This window comes from Symsagittifera roscoffensis, chromosome 1, assembly GCF_963678635.1.
Source record: "Symsagittifera roscoffensis chromosome 1, txSymRosc1.1, whole genome shotgun sequence".
Lineage (NCBI taxonomy): Eukaryota > Metazoa > Xenacoelomorpha > Acoela > Convolutidae > Symsagittifera > Symsagittifera roscoffensis.
Window position 1 is genome coordinate 61,875,940 of NC_087062.1, and position 15,965 is coordinate 61,891,904.

At 35.2% G+C, this 15,965-nt stretch overlaps 2 protein-coding genes across 5 annotated transcripts in view; one reads left to right on the plus strand and one right to left on the minus strand.

The window, feature by feature from the left end:
* LOC134846964 (elongation factor Tu, mitochondrial-like) overlaps positions 1-15,965 on the plus strand; it is a 448,088-nt gene that overhangs the window by 327,858 nt on the left and 104,265 nt on the right. The gene's annotated exons all lie outside the window — the stretch shown is intronic.
* Positions 8,307-15,893, minus strand: LOC134846926 (differentially expressed in FDCP 8 homolog). Its single transcript, XM_063864371.1, has 7 exons — positions 15,347-15,893; positions 14,160-14,633; positions 13,523-13,780; positions 12,775-12,939; positions 9,968-10,130; positions 9,460-9,679; positions 8,307-9,147 (listed from the first exon to the last, which is right to left on the minus strand). Exons 1-7 carry the CDS (start codon positions 15,738-15,740, stop codon positions 8,590-8,592), a joined length of 2,232 nt encoding a protein of 743 aa, XP_063720441.1. The 5' UTR covers positions 15,741-15,893; the 3' UTR covers positions 8,307-8,589.

Consider the following 15,965-nt stretch of genomic DNA (forward strand, 5'->3'; position numbering starts at 1 on the left):
TCATCTCTGCTTTGGTCATCTGAAGCAGCAAACCAGGGTCTTTTTAGTGCTGATTTAAATTAGCCGGACAAAACGAAAAACATTGAAAAATTGGACGAGTTTTTCTCAAACTGGGTTAACATTACACCAAAAGTGAAGAGGACAAAAGTTGCTTAGACTTTCATCAAAACTAGTATGCTGCATATTGTTTTGCGTAAATAGCAACCAAAATTTTGCACCATAAATGGGTCATTTTGTTTTTTTTATATATCAAAAATTACGCTTAAGCTTCCAAGTTAATTAATAGGAAATTTATATTGCAAGAAGCCTCTTATCAGCCCCACATATTTAAAGAAAAGTAAATTCTGCAAAAATTAACGCAAAACGTTCGGAATTTGTTTTAAGCAAATCTTTTGAGTTTTATATAGTAAAAATTACCTTATGTGGCTATCAAGCAAAAGTATATTCTCGTAAACAAATTTTTGGAGATTTTACCCTTCTAGAAAGTTGTAGGGCTGTTTAAGACGCTTCTTAAAATATAAATTTCTGATTATTTAACTTGGTAGTTCAAGCTAACTTTTGATTATCTACAAAATCCAAAATGACCGACTTAACTTTTGTCCTCTTCACTTTTGGTCTTATATAAGCCTAGTTTGATAAAAACGCTTTTAAAATTTTCAATGTTCCTCGTTTTATCCGGTTAATTTAAATCAACACTGTACTACCCAAATAATCACTTTAATAACTTAGCCTATTTTTATGGCAAACCCAAACTCTATAGCAGAACTAATTTCAACCTATCAAAATATCGCATTCAGGCTAAAGGCCCAATATATAACAGAGTTAACTTGCCATAGGTGCCAATCCAAACGTTAAAAGAGTGCCTATTTAAATTAACCGGACAATGAACAAAATTTGAAAATCCAAAGAATTTTTTCTCATATTGGGTCAAGATTAGACAAAAAGTGAAGAGAACAAAAATTGCTTAAAATTTCACCAGAATTAAAATTGTGCACTTTTTTTCGAAATTCGAAGCCAAGTTTTTCCTCTAAAATGGGTCGTTTTGGTTTAGTTAATCAATAATTACGTTGAAACTACCAAGTAAATTGATGAGATAGTTATATCGAAAAAAGCCTCTTACACAGCCCGAAAAAAATTTAGAAAGATAAAATTCCAAAAAGTTGCGCAAAATATTTAAACTTTGTTAAGCAGAGATTTTGATTTTTATGAAGTAAACATTACCATTACCATTTTTTGGCTTTCAACCAAAAATATATTCTCCTATATAGATTTTTGGAGATGTTACCCTTCCAAAACTTTGTTGAGCTAAGTAGGAGGCTTCTTTTGGTATAACTTTATCATCAACTAACTCTGTAAAAAATGACCCATTTTCGGGAAACAACTTTGGCTACGAATTTCGAAAAATGAATTCGACCATATTATTTCTGGTGCAATTCTGAGCAACTCTTGTTCTCTTCACTTTTTGTCGAATTGTAACCCAACTTGAGAAAAAAAGCCCTTGAAACTGAAAAAAGCCTTTGCCCGGATAATTTAAATTAGGACTGTAACACGCAAAAACAAAAAAAATGCTCACATAAGTTCCAAATTTATTCAGCTTTACAAAATCACGCAAATCTCAATTTATTTTAAACAAGAAGCATTAATTTAAAAATGACATTTATTTAGAAAATTTCGCCATTGGACAGGACATTGAAGTCATTTGTCAACGAAGAAAAAAACAAATGTGCAAAAGCTCATTCGAATATGAACCAAACTTTTGCGGATCAACCGTAATCATTTTAAGCTATAAGCGAGCAGTTAATTTCTGGTAAATCTGCACTCCTCTAAAACTATTTAAACTTGTGTCTCTGTGAAAGAGGGAAAAGCATAATTCCATTCAATATCTCAAGTACTACAAAAACCTTGCTTTGAAAAATTGGTGTCGTATAATAGTATCAAGGGGGACCGCAGTACCATTGGCGGTCAGGTGAGAAGATAGCATTCACTCTTTCCTCAAATGTTTCCCAGCAAACATTCATCTTTCAATTTCTCAGGAAATTTTTTTTGAACAATTGGCCCGATCCCTAAAAGATTACTATCAGTCAGTTCATGAATAAAAAAATACTAATTGATTTCAAGTACCTCTGTGATATGATCTACTGCTCTTGGACTCCCTTGAGTAGTCATCTCCTCTTTCCGACTTCCTGCCCCTCTCCTCGCTCCCTCGCTCTCTCTTCCGTTCTTCTGTAGCGTGACGAGGCATCTCTCAGTAACTCATCAGCTATTTTCATTCATCATAATTCATCTGCAAAAGAAAAAAATTATTCCCTAAAGTAAATTTATTTTAATTGAACAACTTGAATTTGTATTTAAATTTATTTAAAGCCATCTCTGATTGCATTGCATCATATTTTTTTTATAACAATGAGGTAATCAATACACAGGCGACACAAGCGAAGCAGAATTCCACAAAACTTCCAATAGAACGATAACATTGCATTACGAGATGACGAATAGAAAAAAAGAGACAATAGCCCAAAAATTATATTGAAAAAATGTGTACGTTTTTTCGTATGATTTTCATAAACAGCCTTTAAAAAGCCTTGAGGATCATTTGATCAGTGGCAAACAAACCAACAAAACTTAGTCGACCCCATTAAGCCGAAAATAAAAATGATTTTGAGCTAGATTTTTCAATTTTTACGACACATCCCCCTTTAACACACAGAAGCATAAAAAATAGTTTTCCTCCAATTTAGGCAATAAGAGATGACTTAACCCATATAGCGTAATCCTTAGCTGTGAAATTTAAAAAAAAGATTCAGAATCAGAGTTCGTAATTTAACAACTTACAGTACAATTTTCAATTACGGTAAAAAAATAGTTTGAATCAGAATGAAAGTCTACGCTTTAGAAAGCCAGTCGATAAAAACCGTACTAAGTAATGTAAATTGCATTTTTTGTTAAAAAAAAACGGTAAATGAGTTGAAAAATACGAAAACCAGAAAACCGGAAAAAAATCCAACAAAACAATTCATAGCTAACTAAATTGAACTAGGTTCTTTCAATGGAATTTTCAATAAATTGAGCATACCAGCCTACACAATAGTGAAAGCAATTGCACGTATTTCATACAGATTTGTCAGAAGTTTTTAACAGGGAAAATTATGTTTCCCGATTACAAGTACACGTGCTCTCGCAACTGAAATGACGAATATAGTATATGTCTGTATACAATTACAGAAAATGTCAACGTTAAAAACTGTTATAATTTCCTTATTCTGCAGAAGCATTTACTCACACAGTTATAGTTAGAAAACGCTCATTTGAAAATTTCTGACAATCGAAGAATTAATTTTTCATAACAGAAAACCTTTCTTTTCAAACAAGAAACGTTGATTTTGTTAACGATTAGGCGCAAAATTATTCGAACAAATATAAATGATTGACCAAAAATTTAATTTCTTGGAAAGTGAAGGCCTGCATGGACTCTAACTCCAAAGCTTTAGCGTCCTAAACAAGTTACATCGATATCAAATGCGCAGAACCGGTTCTTTAACTTGATTATTTATAAATCTAACTATTAACTGATTCACTGTTTCTGTTAGAGAAGTTGTTAATCTGAAAAAGTCGACAATCCGATTTGATAACGCTGGTTAATTGAAAATGTAATCAGCTCAATCTATATATTTTTAGTAACATACTTATGCTCAATAAAATTTAAAAACGTTGAACATCAACAATTGAGCGATACAATAGAAAACCGATACCTTTGAAAATTAAAATTCCTTAACGCTTTAAATCGGGCTAGAAAAAAGAACTGATTCGTAATTAAATATTAAGCTCGCTTGTATATCAAATAAAACCGAAATAAATCTGACTGTTCATTCAATTATCGAGTTTCTTAATACAGTGCTGATTTAAATTATCCGGACAAAACGAACAAAACTTGAATTTTCAAACGCGTTTTTCTCAAATTGGGTTAAGATTAGACAAAAAGTTTACAAAGTTCTCAACAAAAAATTTACCCCAAAAATGGGTCATTTTGGCTTTTTTCAATAAATCAAGAATTACGCTGAAACTACTTTGTTAATTGATAAGAAAATTATATCCCAGGAAGCCTCTTACGCAGCTCAACAAAGTCTAAGAAGGGTTAAATCTCCAAAAACCAGTATAAGAGAAAAAGTTTTCACTTGATAGTCAATAAATGTGATTTTTACTATATAAAACCTAGAATTATTGCTTAAAAATATATTTTAAACATTTTTGCGCAAATTTAGAAAATTTAACCCTTCTTAAACTTTGTTGAACTGCGTAAGAGGCTTCCTGTGATATAATTTTCTTATCAATTAACAAAGTAGTTTCAGCGTAATTCTTGATTTATTGAAAAAAGCCAAAATGACTCATTTTTGTGGTAAATTTTTTGTTGAGAATTTCGGAGAAAAATGGCATCATATTAATTCTGGTGAAATTCTAAGCAACTTTTGTTCTCTTCACTTTTTGTCTAATCTTAACCCAATTTGAGAAAAACGCGTTTGAAAATTCAAGTTTTGTTCGTTTTGTCCGGATAATTTAAATCAGCACTGTAACATGTACATCACACTACAGCTCTGTTTTTTTGTTCTGCAGGAAAAGCGAATTTTAAAATCCACTTTTAAAACCAAAAGTCAACTACATTTTACAGTTATGTCAATTTTCTTAGTGCAGAGTGTTGTGTACTCAATTTGCTTAATTATATGAGTTTAAGAAACCAACCGCCAAAAATGAGGCCTCTTTTCAAGAAAATATTGAAAACCACACGCTCTTAGCAAAAACAAACGTCTATCGATTACGCTCAAGCAAAAATATCTTATTGGAGAAGGGTCTAAGAACTTAAAAGACCAAAAAACATTTTGTGCGGCCATATAAAATGGGGAGGAACTTTGTCTTCGGATGCGCTTTAGTTTTTTTTTCACGCAAAATCAAGTCGCAACCGTTCGAGTGGTATATCATTATTAAGCACTTCCAATCGTTATTCAAAAGACAATCAAATCTTTTCAAAACGATATCCTAGTGTTGCGAAAAACCGATTTTGAATTTTCGTCTGATTTCAAGCAAGTAAAGCGGTCGAGTAACGTTCGTCAAACAAAATTGGTCATTTAGGCTAAAAAAAACTTTATTAAAAGGAAACCAATTTTGAGAGCTTCATTTAAAGTTTCCTAGGCAAAAAAAGTTTTCTTTTTCTTTATTTGTTATTCGTTTATTGAAAACAACTGTTGTCAATGTTGCCATATTGATTTCTACTCGTTTGTATAGCTTTCTCATCTCACAGTGCACAAAAAACGACCCATATTTGAAGAGAAACTTTTTGTAAATTTTATTAAGAATGTGGTCGGAACATTCTGTGCTAATTGCACAGCAACCAGCTATCCTTGTTTTGTTATAAGCTTTAAACATGATAAATAACTCAACTAGATCTTCACGCTCTTTGAATTCCGAGTAACTTAAAATGATTTATACCTTTCTGCATTTCACTTGCATGAAAAAGTGAGTTCTCCGGGCCTAGGCTTAAGAACTTTTTTAAGCAAGTATCTAAGAAACTGACCTTGCTTTATGACGAAACCTCAAGACTACTGGTCACTTGGTCTGAAAATTGAGTACGTTCACTGGTATTCTAGTCTCTGGAGTTCAAGTCTCGACCGGAACTTTTTTCATATGCATGGAATTTTATCTGGTAAGACTTGAATTAACGGTTGTATATCGCTAAATTCTTGTGGGCTTAATTTCTAACGCATGGACTTTTCTTCTGATGTGAATAAATTTTCTGTAAGTGAAAGTCGTTCAGTAATTTGTGAATTTATTAATTCTGCTTTGATATAAATTTCCTTTTTTTGTTTTAATGCTTTTGTCTGATGTTGCATTGGCCTGGTCATCTTATATTACGGTTTGTGAAGGGCGAAAAGAGCCTGTTTGTTACAGAAAGGGTGTGGTTTCAAAATTTTATAGCGCGAAACTTTTATACAAGGCAAGGCTGAGCTTCGCACCACTTACGATACAGAAATGAATGACTATGATAAAACCAAATTAAAAAATGAAAAAAAACGTCGTTTTTGTCGTAAATTTATAAAAATTGCAAAACAGCCCAAAAAATCCGGAACAAAATTACCAATCACCTGCACCAATTGAAACTTTACATAGAGCTTTCGGAATGCTCGAACGAATTTGAACTTTCAAAAGGTCTTTTTGCCGACAAAAATAAGCAGATAGACAATAATCTAGAATACCCGAAACTTTTCAGTTTGCAAAAAAGACAAGTCCCTTCGGAATCGAATTCCAGCGCTACGTGTATTAGCAACTTGGAAGAAGACTGGAACTTTTTTGAAAGTCAGCCTACGAGAACTCAGCCGAGAAAAACAAACACACGGACGATAGTCCGAAAAAACACAAACATGGCCAACAGACAGCTGGAAATGAGTCAATGAACGCATGTAAACAAAAAATAATTTAACATTTTTTTTTAAATCTCAACTTTCGAATGTTACAGAAAAAATAAGTGCCCATACAGATCTTTTAAAATCTATAACAATTTGTTTGACACTTAGTTGAATTAGAACCCAATTTGACAAAAAAGGGGATCAATACATGAACTTTTTATTCCGCTGGGAAATCTGAAACTTAACTACCACTCTCGAAACTAACGTCGATCAAGTTTTTCGTGATCTTATAAATTTGCTGATAGTGGACTTTAAAAAAGGAAAAGAACTTAACTTTAAAAGAAAATCAAACGTCAAACCGCGAAAAAAAAAACATTTAAAGACTTCCTGAAAAAACGACAAAAAATCATCAGCACCTATATAAGAGTCTGAACTACGTTCATCGACTCTTAAAAAGTCTGATTTGCAAAAAAAATCTCGCCCGGGTTCCAAGTGCAAGCTTTTGCCCTTTCAAGCAAATTATGTTACCTCTATACCAGATGGTTCGCATGGTTGATTGAATTTGAATTTATAATAAGGCAATTAAAACACGTGAAAGATTTTCAAGAGCAAAATCTATGAAAAAAATTTTAACAGTATGAAAAGCCTATTACCCAAGTGCGACACCATTGTCAAACGCAAAAGTAATCTTTGTTTTGGCTTACGCACGTCTTTCATTTTTTTCGTGTTACTTGAAATCATTCGATAGCTTGAAGAGATATGTTGTGTAAAACGTGGCCTCCAAGTAAGAATTTCGATCGCACTCAATTGTGGGAACTAAATTGCACTAAAGGTGAAGAAAAATTTCAATTTTGCTTCTGGATTAAACACTGACCTATTTTTTGAAAACTTTCCAATTTCAAAGAAAAAATTGATGCCCTTAAAGCTCTTTGAATTTCTGGATCAAATTATGATTGGCAAATTTTTAAATTAAATTAACTCAACTTGAAAACTGGATCAATAAGATTTATTTTAATTTCGCTGGGACATCAGAAAATTAAATTCCACGTTCGAAACTAGAAGTCGATGAAGTGTTCTGTGACCTTTACAGTTTTTCGGTTTGACGGTGGCGTTTGCCCTCCTTTTCAACAAAGGGATTGAACTGAACTTGAAAAGAAAAAGAAAAAAACCAAACTGCGAAAAATGACTTACGATTTTTAAGTACCTGCGACCATTCTTCGTGAAAACATGCGGATTTAATTTAAATGTGGACTATTTAACGAGCGCGAAATTGCGAACTTGGGATAATTAATGAGCGCAAAAATCCTAATTTTCTACAAAATGCCGAAGCTTCGCTTCGCAAACACAATCGAGAACACGACAAAAAGCAGTTCTGAAGTGCAATAAGAAAAAGTAGAGATAAGCCTCGGCTAGGACTCGGATTCGATCTGCGACTAAAACTATGAGCCTCACGCACTAACCACTCAGCCACGCACGCTTAATACATCACAAACACTAGCCACAAATAGAGCAGAGAACAGATGCTATGAAATCCAATGCTAGATCGTGATTATAGCAAAAGTGCCAGCAAATCAGTGAAAACTTTCCACTTTCAATGAATACTTTACTTGCGAATTAGGTTAGAAAAAACAGAAAGTTCTAACTAAAACACTTCGCTGATCGCGAGTGTAATTACCCGTAAAGTACGCCGCAAAATATACCGGCTTAGAAATCCTTCCAAGTAGATCTGATGCATGCTGATTCATTTAAATGACACAGGCGAATTATATCACTTTTCGCTTGAGATTGCTTGTGGAGGGGACATTTTCGAAAAAATAATACATCTTGCCTGTAAACAGGCGGTGTTCAAATTCAGGACTTGGCCCTGATACGAGCAGTCTTGTTCCAGTTAACTGCCAACTTAGGAAACAAAAATTGAAATTAAAATTAGTCAATTTTACTCTAAATAGCCGAATATAATCTTGATATAATTTGGCTTCTATACGACAAATTATGGTTCAGAATCTACTTTGAATTATCTATATAACCCTAACTAGTATCACAATTACAATTAACTGAAAAAATTTAACGATAGCACAGAAAAGTTAACGCTTACTAGTATATTATAAATTCACTTTGTCGAGGTAAGTTGAGAGCAATATATCACACGGTAACGACTAATGATCAGAAGGAACCAGAAGAGTTAAAGAGAGAAGCGCTACTTGGTATCATCTAATTCGCCCTCTGAAATAATTGTGGTAGTTGTTGACTTTCTCTCACGTCGCCTTGAGCACCGGAGACAGTCGCGACGCCTGTTGTCATAGCACCGCTCGTGGTAAGTACACTCACATTTAGGGCACACAAAAACGTCATCGTCAAATGGGAAAATTATCTTCCCCGAATTACAGTACTCACAAATGAAGCCTCGGTTCTTACAGATTTCACAATCACGACGAATGTGGTTTGAAAACAAATCGTATATTTTCTGCAAAGTCGTTAGAAGAGTCTTGTTCTCAAGGTCAACAAGGTCACGTAAAGAGTACATGACGGAATTTTCTACAAAATGTTGACGAGACTGAAGTAGGAGTAAGAGTCGTTTTGAGGATGCGTTGCGACAACCAATGAAATAACTTTTCATCTTGAGGATATCTTTGCGCATGTTATTCACGGTTCCTAACTCTTCGATGTGGTTGTAGAGAGATTTGTTCAGGTCGGATATGTTGATGATGGCTCTTTTATACACCATCTGTAGGTAAGCGAACCAGTACCGACTCACCTATTGCAAGACACTAAGTCAACATTTTTTTATTAACTGATGATCCTGATACCACCACAAAAAAACATGTGATGGAAACAGCCTTTACAATATACCATCAAACCACCATATAATTTTTGCAACAAAAAAAATTATCAACGAAAAAGTTTCAAGTTAACTACAGCAATCAAAACTAACTTCGCGTGCTCTCAAATGTTGAGAGATTCAATTGGCATACTTTGTAAGCGAATCATTGACATGTTTTCGACGTGTCAATGAAAACGAGATGATATTTCTAATGATTCAGATTATATATTGCCGACTCATTATTACCCTGTATGGCCTGAAGTCCCAGTTGAAAAGAACTCGGGCCGGGATGACCATGAGGTCGTTCCAGTGGCACTGGTTACAGTAATACATTCCAGAATAGTCGCATAACAGTGCCTCCCCTCCCCCTGATCCGTTGCTTTTGTTTGAGGCTAGACTGCTAGTACTGCCACTCACATTGCAAGTGACAGAAGTTCCACCAATGAGGTTCTTGCACTCGGCGCACCTGTTAAATATTATAATTTCATCAATTTCAACCAAGCCAAAGATTAAACACTCAAAAAATGAAAAACGGAATAAAATTTAAAATTTTCGCCTTTTTGCTCTTTGGAACAACATTGCTGCGATACTTAAAAGTTACGCATTAACTTTTTTGTCAGATCTGAAAAAATTTTATGAAGATGAAGCCAAACCGAAACCTGTAACTAGTCATAAAATCCAAAATGAAACTCTTTGGTAGAGTTCATACATTCAGAATGACTGCACTCGGCGGTTTCTACATTGAGTAGTTAACCTGAAATTCTGCTTGGCGAGTCCTGGACTGTTGCAGATGTTCCAGAAGTACTCTTTCGACTCCTCCAGACGCACCGAGGGACATACTCTTCCCACTGCTTCCAGACACCTGTCATGGGCTTTGTAGCCACAGCAAAGACACTCGAACCAGCTATGCATCAGACCTAATATAATATATGGTTACGTAGTAGTATTTAGACAACCGCGTATTCAGACTCGTCAGTAAGTAGACAAATTTTGCATTAACCAATCAGAATCGAGACAAGGAAGAAATGAATAATTAATAATCTTAGACAAAATCTTAGTAGACGCAATTGTTAAAGTTCTTATAGATTTGCAAGAAAAATTATTTTTTGAAGGAACACACGACATTTCCATTCGCAAGCGTAAGGACATGATCAAAAAAGTCAAATACAAATGAAAATAGACTTTGATATTCAATATTTTTAATGAAAATTGCACAAAAAAGCAACCGCCTTAGCCGCCAAACTGCTTTGACGATTTTATCACTAGTTTCCGCTTATCCGTGGAGTTGAAAAAATTTCAGCACATATAACAAAACACCTTTGAACGAACAAAAGTTTGAAGCAGAGCTTCGCATCACTTGTGCTACAACAAGAACAAAGAATCCAATCGGGCGGAGCAAACTGGGACAGAAGCCACAGAGTCGAATAACTGAAAAAGTTCCAAAAAACAAACGACTATTTTCTTATGTCTCAAATGAAACTCAGTTTCATGAAAACAGTCGCAAACCACGACTGCCAGCAAAAAATTGGCAGAAGTCAAAAGTAACGAGCCGTAACTATGCAGAAACCATCTTGGTAAGCCGACTGTTGAGCTATGATGACTTCAAAATTCCAAGTATTATGTCACCAACGAAGCAAACAAAAGAATTAGTATCTATTGTGGCTCTTCAAACGAAGTGATATGAAGCATCTCAACTGAAGCAAAATCTGCTGCGGAATTTGAACCGACAAAATTAGCCGTTACAAAACAGTCCAAAAAAGGTGTAGTCCAATTAAGGGATTTTCAAAGTGCGCCGCAAGAAATACAGGTCCAGCTCGGACTCGAACGCAATACTTTCGCTATCAATAATTTGAAAAAATCCAAATTCCGATTTGCTAATGCTAGCCAACTTTAAATCATAAAATTTAAACTAGCCAAATGCATTGAATTAAAAACAAGTTACATCAATATTTAATCGACATTTCAAAAAAAATGGTGTTACTACTTTCAATCGATTTACAATGTGCTCAAAGTTAGATTGTAAACCTAGCAAAACAACATGTAAACAGCTAAAAAAAATCAGCAGACGCCAAGCAATTGAAAAATTGATATCGAAATCAGTTTTCTCCATTATTTACAACAATGTTTGAAGACTAATCGAACAAAAAAAACTATATTATACTTATGCTGCTCAAAAAAGAATAGCAAAAAAACACTACAAAACTTTTAAAAAAAATATCGTGTATCAGAAAAAATAGCGTGAAACGCAAAAAATTCTCATAACTATAAGGCAAGTTAACAACTTATTCTACTAAAGTATTTTCTGATCGGTTAACAGTTGAGGCTTCCTAACTCCCAGTCTATTGCTTTTAAGGGCTATCGTTCCAAAATTATTGTCTAGAGAGGAGCTGAATCAATCTAAGAAATCATTTGACGAAAAACAAACAAAAAATCATACCGAGAAAACTTATGATTTCAATTACCTTCACATGATACAGCATGCCATGCATTGATAAACAGAGGCGAACCTGCGCTTCGCAAACAATTGCGAGAACACGACCAAAAAGCAGCTCTACCAAGTGACATAAGAAAAAGTAGAAATAAGCCGAATTAGCAAAAACTAGGCTACGTGTCTGATTCGAATCTGCGACCTAGCAAATATGAGTCTCACGCAATAACCACTCAGCCATGGATGCTTAAAATTGCCAAAAACTAGCAACCAATAACGCAGCTGCATATGCTAATGAATTGCCAATTCGATGCAGCAAAAATAGCACCAAATACAAAAAGACACAATTTTGCATGTAATAAATGGCAAAGCATAAAACCTCATTATGCATAAATTGCATTTCAAAACATTGAGTTAGCGAGATATATTGAGTTAGCAAATTTCTGAAATCGAGTTGTTATTGCTGTTGTTGTTTGAAACAAATAGCTTTTTTTTCAGTTCAGTTGATGAAATAAAAATGCATCAACTGTATTAATTTATTACTATTCAATTGTCAAAGCATATGCTATCAAAAAGCTGTAAACGCGCCCCGCCATTATTGGGGTGACGCATCAAAAAAGTGATAAATCAATATTTGCGACTTAGCTTGGAAAAAAGAATGTTCGTAATAATACACTAGCTTCGCAAGTGTAAACAACGTACCGGGTAAACTTTCGAACACAGGTACCATTTTCAAACTTATCTAAGTTTCAAAACAAAACTAATTTTGCACAGCGGCCAGCTGAATTTTTCAAACACACGCGTGCCCAATACAGGCGGTACAGGTTGGTGGTACATTAGTAAAATTGCCATTTCTAATTTTGGCTACTATGTGAACAAAATATTTTCGGGGAAATGTGTAGTACCCATTGTAATACCCGTGCTTATCAAGGGAAATCATGATCGGATGAAAATAACAGACAGAATCAAAATCAAACATTAGTTTCATTCTTAGGATGCGAAGTTAGGAGTAGATGATATTTACTGTTCATGAAATCCATCAGACTTTTGCCTAAGAATAATATTACATTAACCTTGGCCCTAATCTAGGAAAACAGTGTTAATACCGGAGAAATTAATTAGTTATCCCTTACCAATAAGCAGCTGTCTACAGTATTCACACACTGCCCTTGAGGTCGCGCGGGTGGCACTCTGTACAAATTTGTGTCCATTTAGCTTCCTAACGTGTTCTTCGTGCTTAGAATCTGTCTCCTCTAGCAGCAGCAAGCGCAGCTTTACCAACTGGTGGCCGAACTTATCTGGAACATATCCGAATAAATTGATACCAAATAACTTGTTTTTTCAAAAAAACGCAACTTTCGAATTTCAAATAAAAAAATAGATGCGCTTAAAGCTCTTTTGATTTGCACTTTTTTGACACAAATGCGAAGCTCCGCTTCGCAAAAACTAGCCAGAACACGAAAAAAGCAGCTCTGTAAAGTGCATTATGAAAACTTAGAAACAAGCCTCAAATTAGTAAAAAAATACGGCTACGTCTGAGATTAGGAGTCTTGCGTAAAAATGCAGTTTAATTAAATTGGGAGTCATCAAAATTCAGTTAGTTCTCACAAATAAAAATTTGGTCTCGAAAAAAGCAGACCGATTTTTATCGACAATGAGACAACTCTCAGAACTATTTTCAAAATCTGAATCACGACCTAAACGGGCTTTAATTTTGTACCAAACTTGACTCCCTACGAGCTTTTAGGTACTCAAAATGACTAGGAAAACAACATGATCGGAAGAAAAATGACTGGAACAAAAATGTTAGAAAATCTTGTCTTATTATTGGAGATGGACTATAATAAAACGTGAGATGTCAAAGATAAAAATTGCCCAGACCTTTCAGCTTCTCGTCATGTTGATTTTGTTTGAGCATCTTTTTGCACTGCCCTATGGCCTGCAACAGCTGCTCCTTCCTGTCCGTGCTCACACTTCCCCCACTTGTAGAAGAGTTCAGACTCTTGGGGGGCTCGGCAAAGAAGCCGTCTGTGAATCCAATATCCAGGGACCTGCGTCTGTTCTTCAGCTCTAGGCTCAGGTCATAAGAGGAGTAGGAGTTGGATAAGTGGAACTTTTCCGGAGTGTGTTGAGGCATTCCTGAAATGTCCAGGTATCCACTCTGTTTCTCTGGGCTATTAGCTGGTGGTGCCATCATTCAGTAGACTTTAGCATATAATGCACATGTATTTGCTTCAATTTGTCAAGATTGTTTGTTATACTTTTGCCAACATATCACTGCATCGGATCCTTATCGATATTCAGATAGCAAAAGATAACCAATGAATATCAAGATTTAGATCACTCTAACAATAGACTGCAAATAGAGCCATCCGGTCAAAGTACTTCAACTAACCAATAAGAAATAAGGATTATATCGGATGAAGACCGACAAATATACTATCACATCTAAAAAAAACAGCTTTCGATTTCAGACTGGTATGAAATTTAATCTACGCTGGTTAGAATTTGTACTTACCGACATAACTGGTAGAAGTTCTGATAGGATTTGAAGACGATATGATGCCTGAGTGATTTCTGTCTGCCTCGCTTCCGCTGTCGTAGAAATCATGTACGTATGTGATCTCGTTTAGAAACGGGTTGTGATGACCAGAGACATTCTCTAAGGGCTCATGACCATCCTCATCTCCTTCCTCGTCACTTCCGAGTTCGAAGTTATTACCAAACACAGTACTGCGTGATGACGACTCAGTCAAGAGTCGTTTCTTCCCAGATCCTCCGATTTCAGTCTTTTTGGAACTTACTGGTGTTTTCTCGCTAGTTGATCTATCATCTAGATCTGAAGTGGGAGATTTGCTGTAGTTCATGAACGAGTTAGCATTGCTTTCACTGGTCGATGTTCCTTCATCTTGTGAATTCCAATCCCGAGACGTCCCTGATGTGATGGCTGAGGCAAATTCTGATATACTGGTTGAAAGGCGGCGCATCATACCTGGAGAAATCAGAAAGTAACAAGTAACAACTACTATTGTTTCAACACAAAGTAAAAAAGATAGCCAACTGAAAGTTGGAAAAGAGTGATGAAAACAATGAAACATAAAAAATCAACTTTCGAATTTTAAAGAAAAAATGTAAAAATATATGGCCTTGAAGCTTTTTGAAATTGACGAACAAACCGCAAAAAAAATTCGAATTCAGCGTGGAATTTTAAGATTTTTTCTAGAAATAAAAATCACCCAGACCTACACTCGCTACGTTCATTACTCTTCACTACTACCGGAAAGTAAAAAAAAAGTACTATCGGTTCAACACTACATTGCAAAGTTCTGCTTCAATTCAATTCATCAACCTTCACCCCGATTTTCCGCTTTCAATTCTGTATTGCATCAAAATATCCGACGTTAACATGTTGCAACTATTTGACAATCCTCCAAAACCTCCCCTCTTTTACTTTCTATGCAATCTCCAAATCTAAATGAAACTGGATTTCGACAATTTTATCTGTTTTATGCTGGCGATATTGAAACTGCCGAAAAATGATTTCTTTCTATTTAACTTAAGTATTGGATGAAACCTGCTCGACTTTTTCTGATTGGGTCTTAAAAGAAGCAGCTTATCATTAAACCCGCATTGTTAACTTCTGGGCTCCGAATGACTCAACGCGAAGTATATCAAATAATACAACAAAAGTAAAACTTTGTTTACCTGGATTTTCATCTGCTGTTTGGCTCGAAGTCTGGGAAGTGACCGACATTTCCTCCGGTACAAAGTCACTCACATTATCGTAGTCTGGAACTCCCCCGTTAAACTCGGATGAGTAGAAGTTGGACATAATGGCCCCGTTAGTCTTGAACGGCTTGCCATTCTTCGCCGGATAGTTGTTCACTAACCCCTTAACCGGCCCTGTCAGTCTAATAAGAGCGTCTTGAGTTTCAAAAATCAGATCTGCTGTTCTTCGACCATTCGCTCCTGGTGATGGCATTTTTCTACTGCTTCGTGTCGAACTTTTTGAGCTTGTATTGGTTTCGTGGTCATAGTTTGAGGATGAACTGGTAGATCCACATCTGTTTACAAATCCAGGCGCCTCAAATTGCATCATAGTTACATACAATCCGTCGCCAGAGGATAAACCACGCTTCGATTCGTATCAACGAGGATGGTTGCAGTGAATGGAAAGAAAGTAGTTCACATACATTACATAATTGGTATCTGCAATACATTGATTTTAAGCAGCGTATCAAAACTGATTTAATACTAAAACTACCAACCGAAACATAACAAATTAAATAGCGTTCACTGTCAATTTGGAGCCTATTTGAGGAAA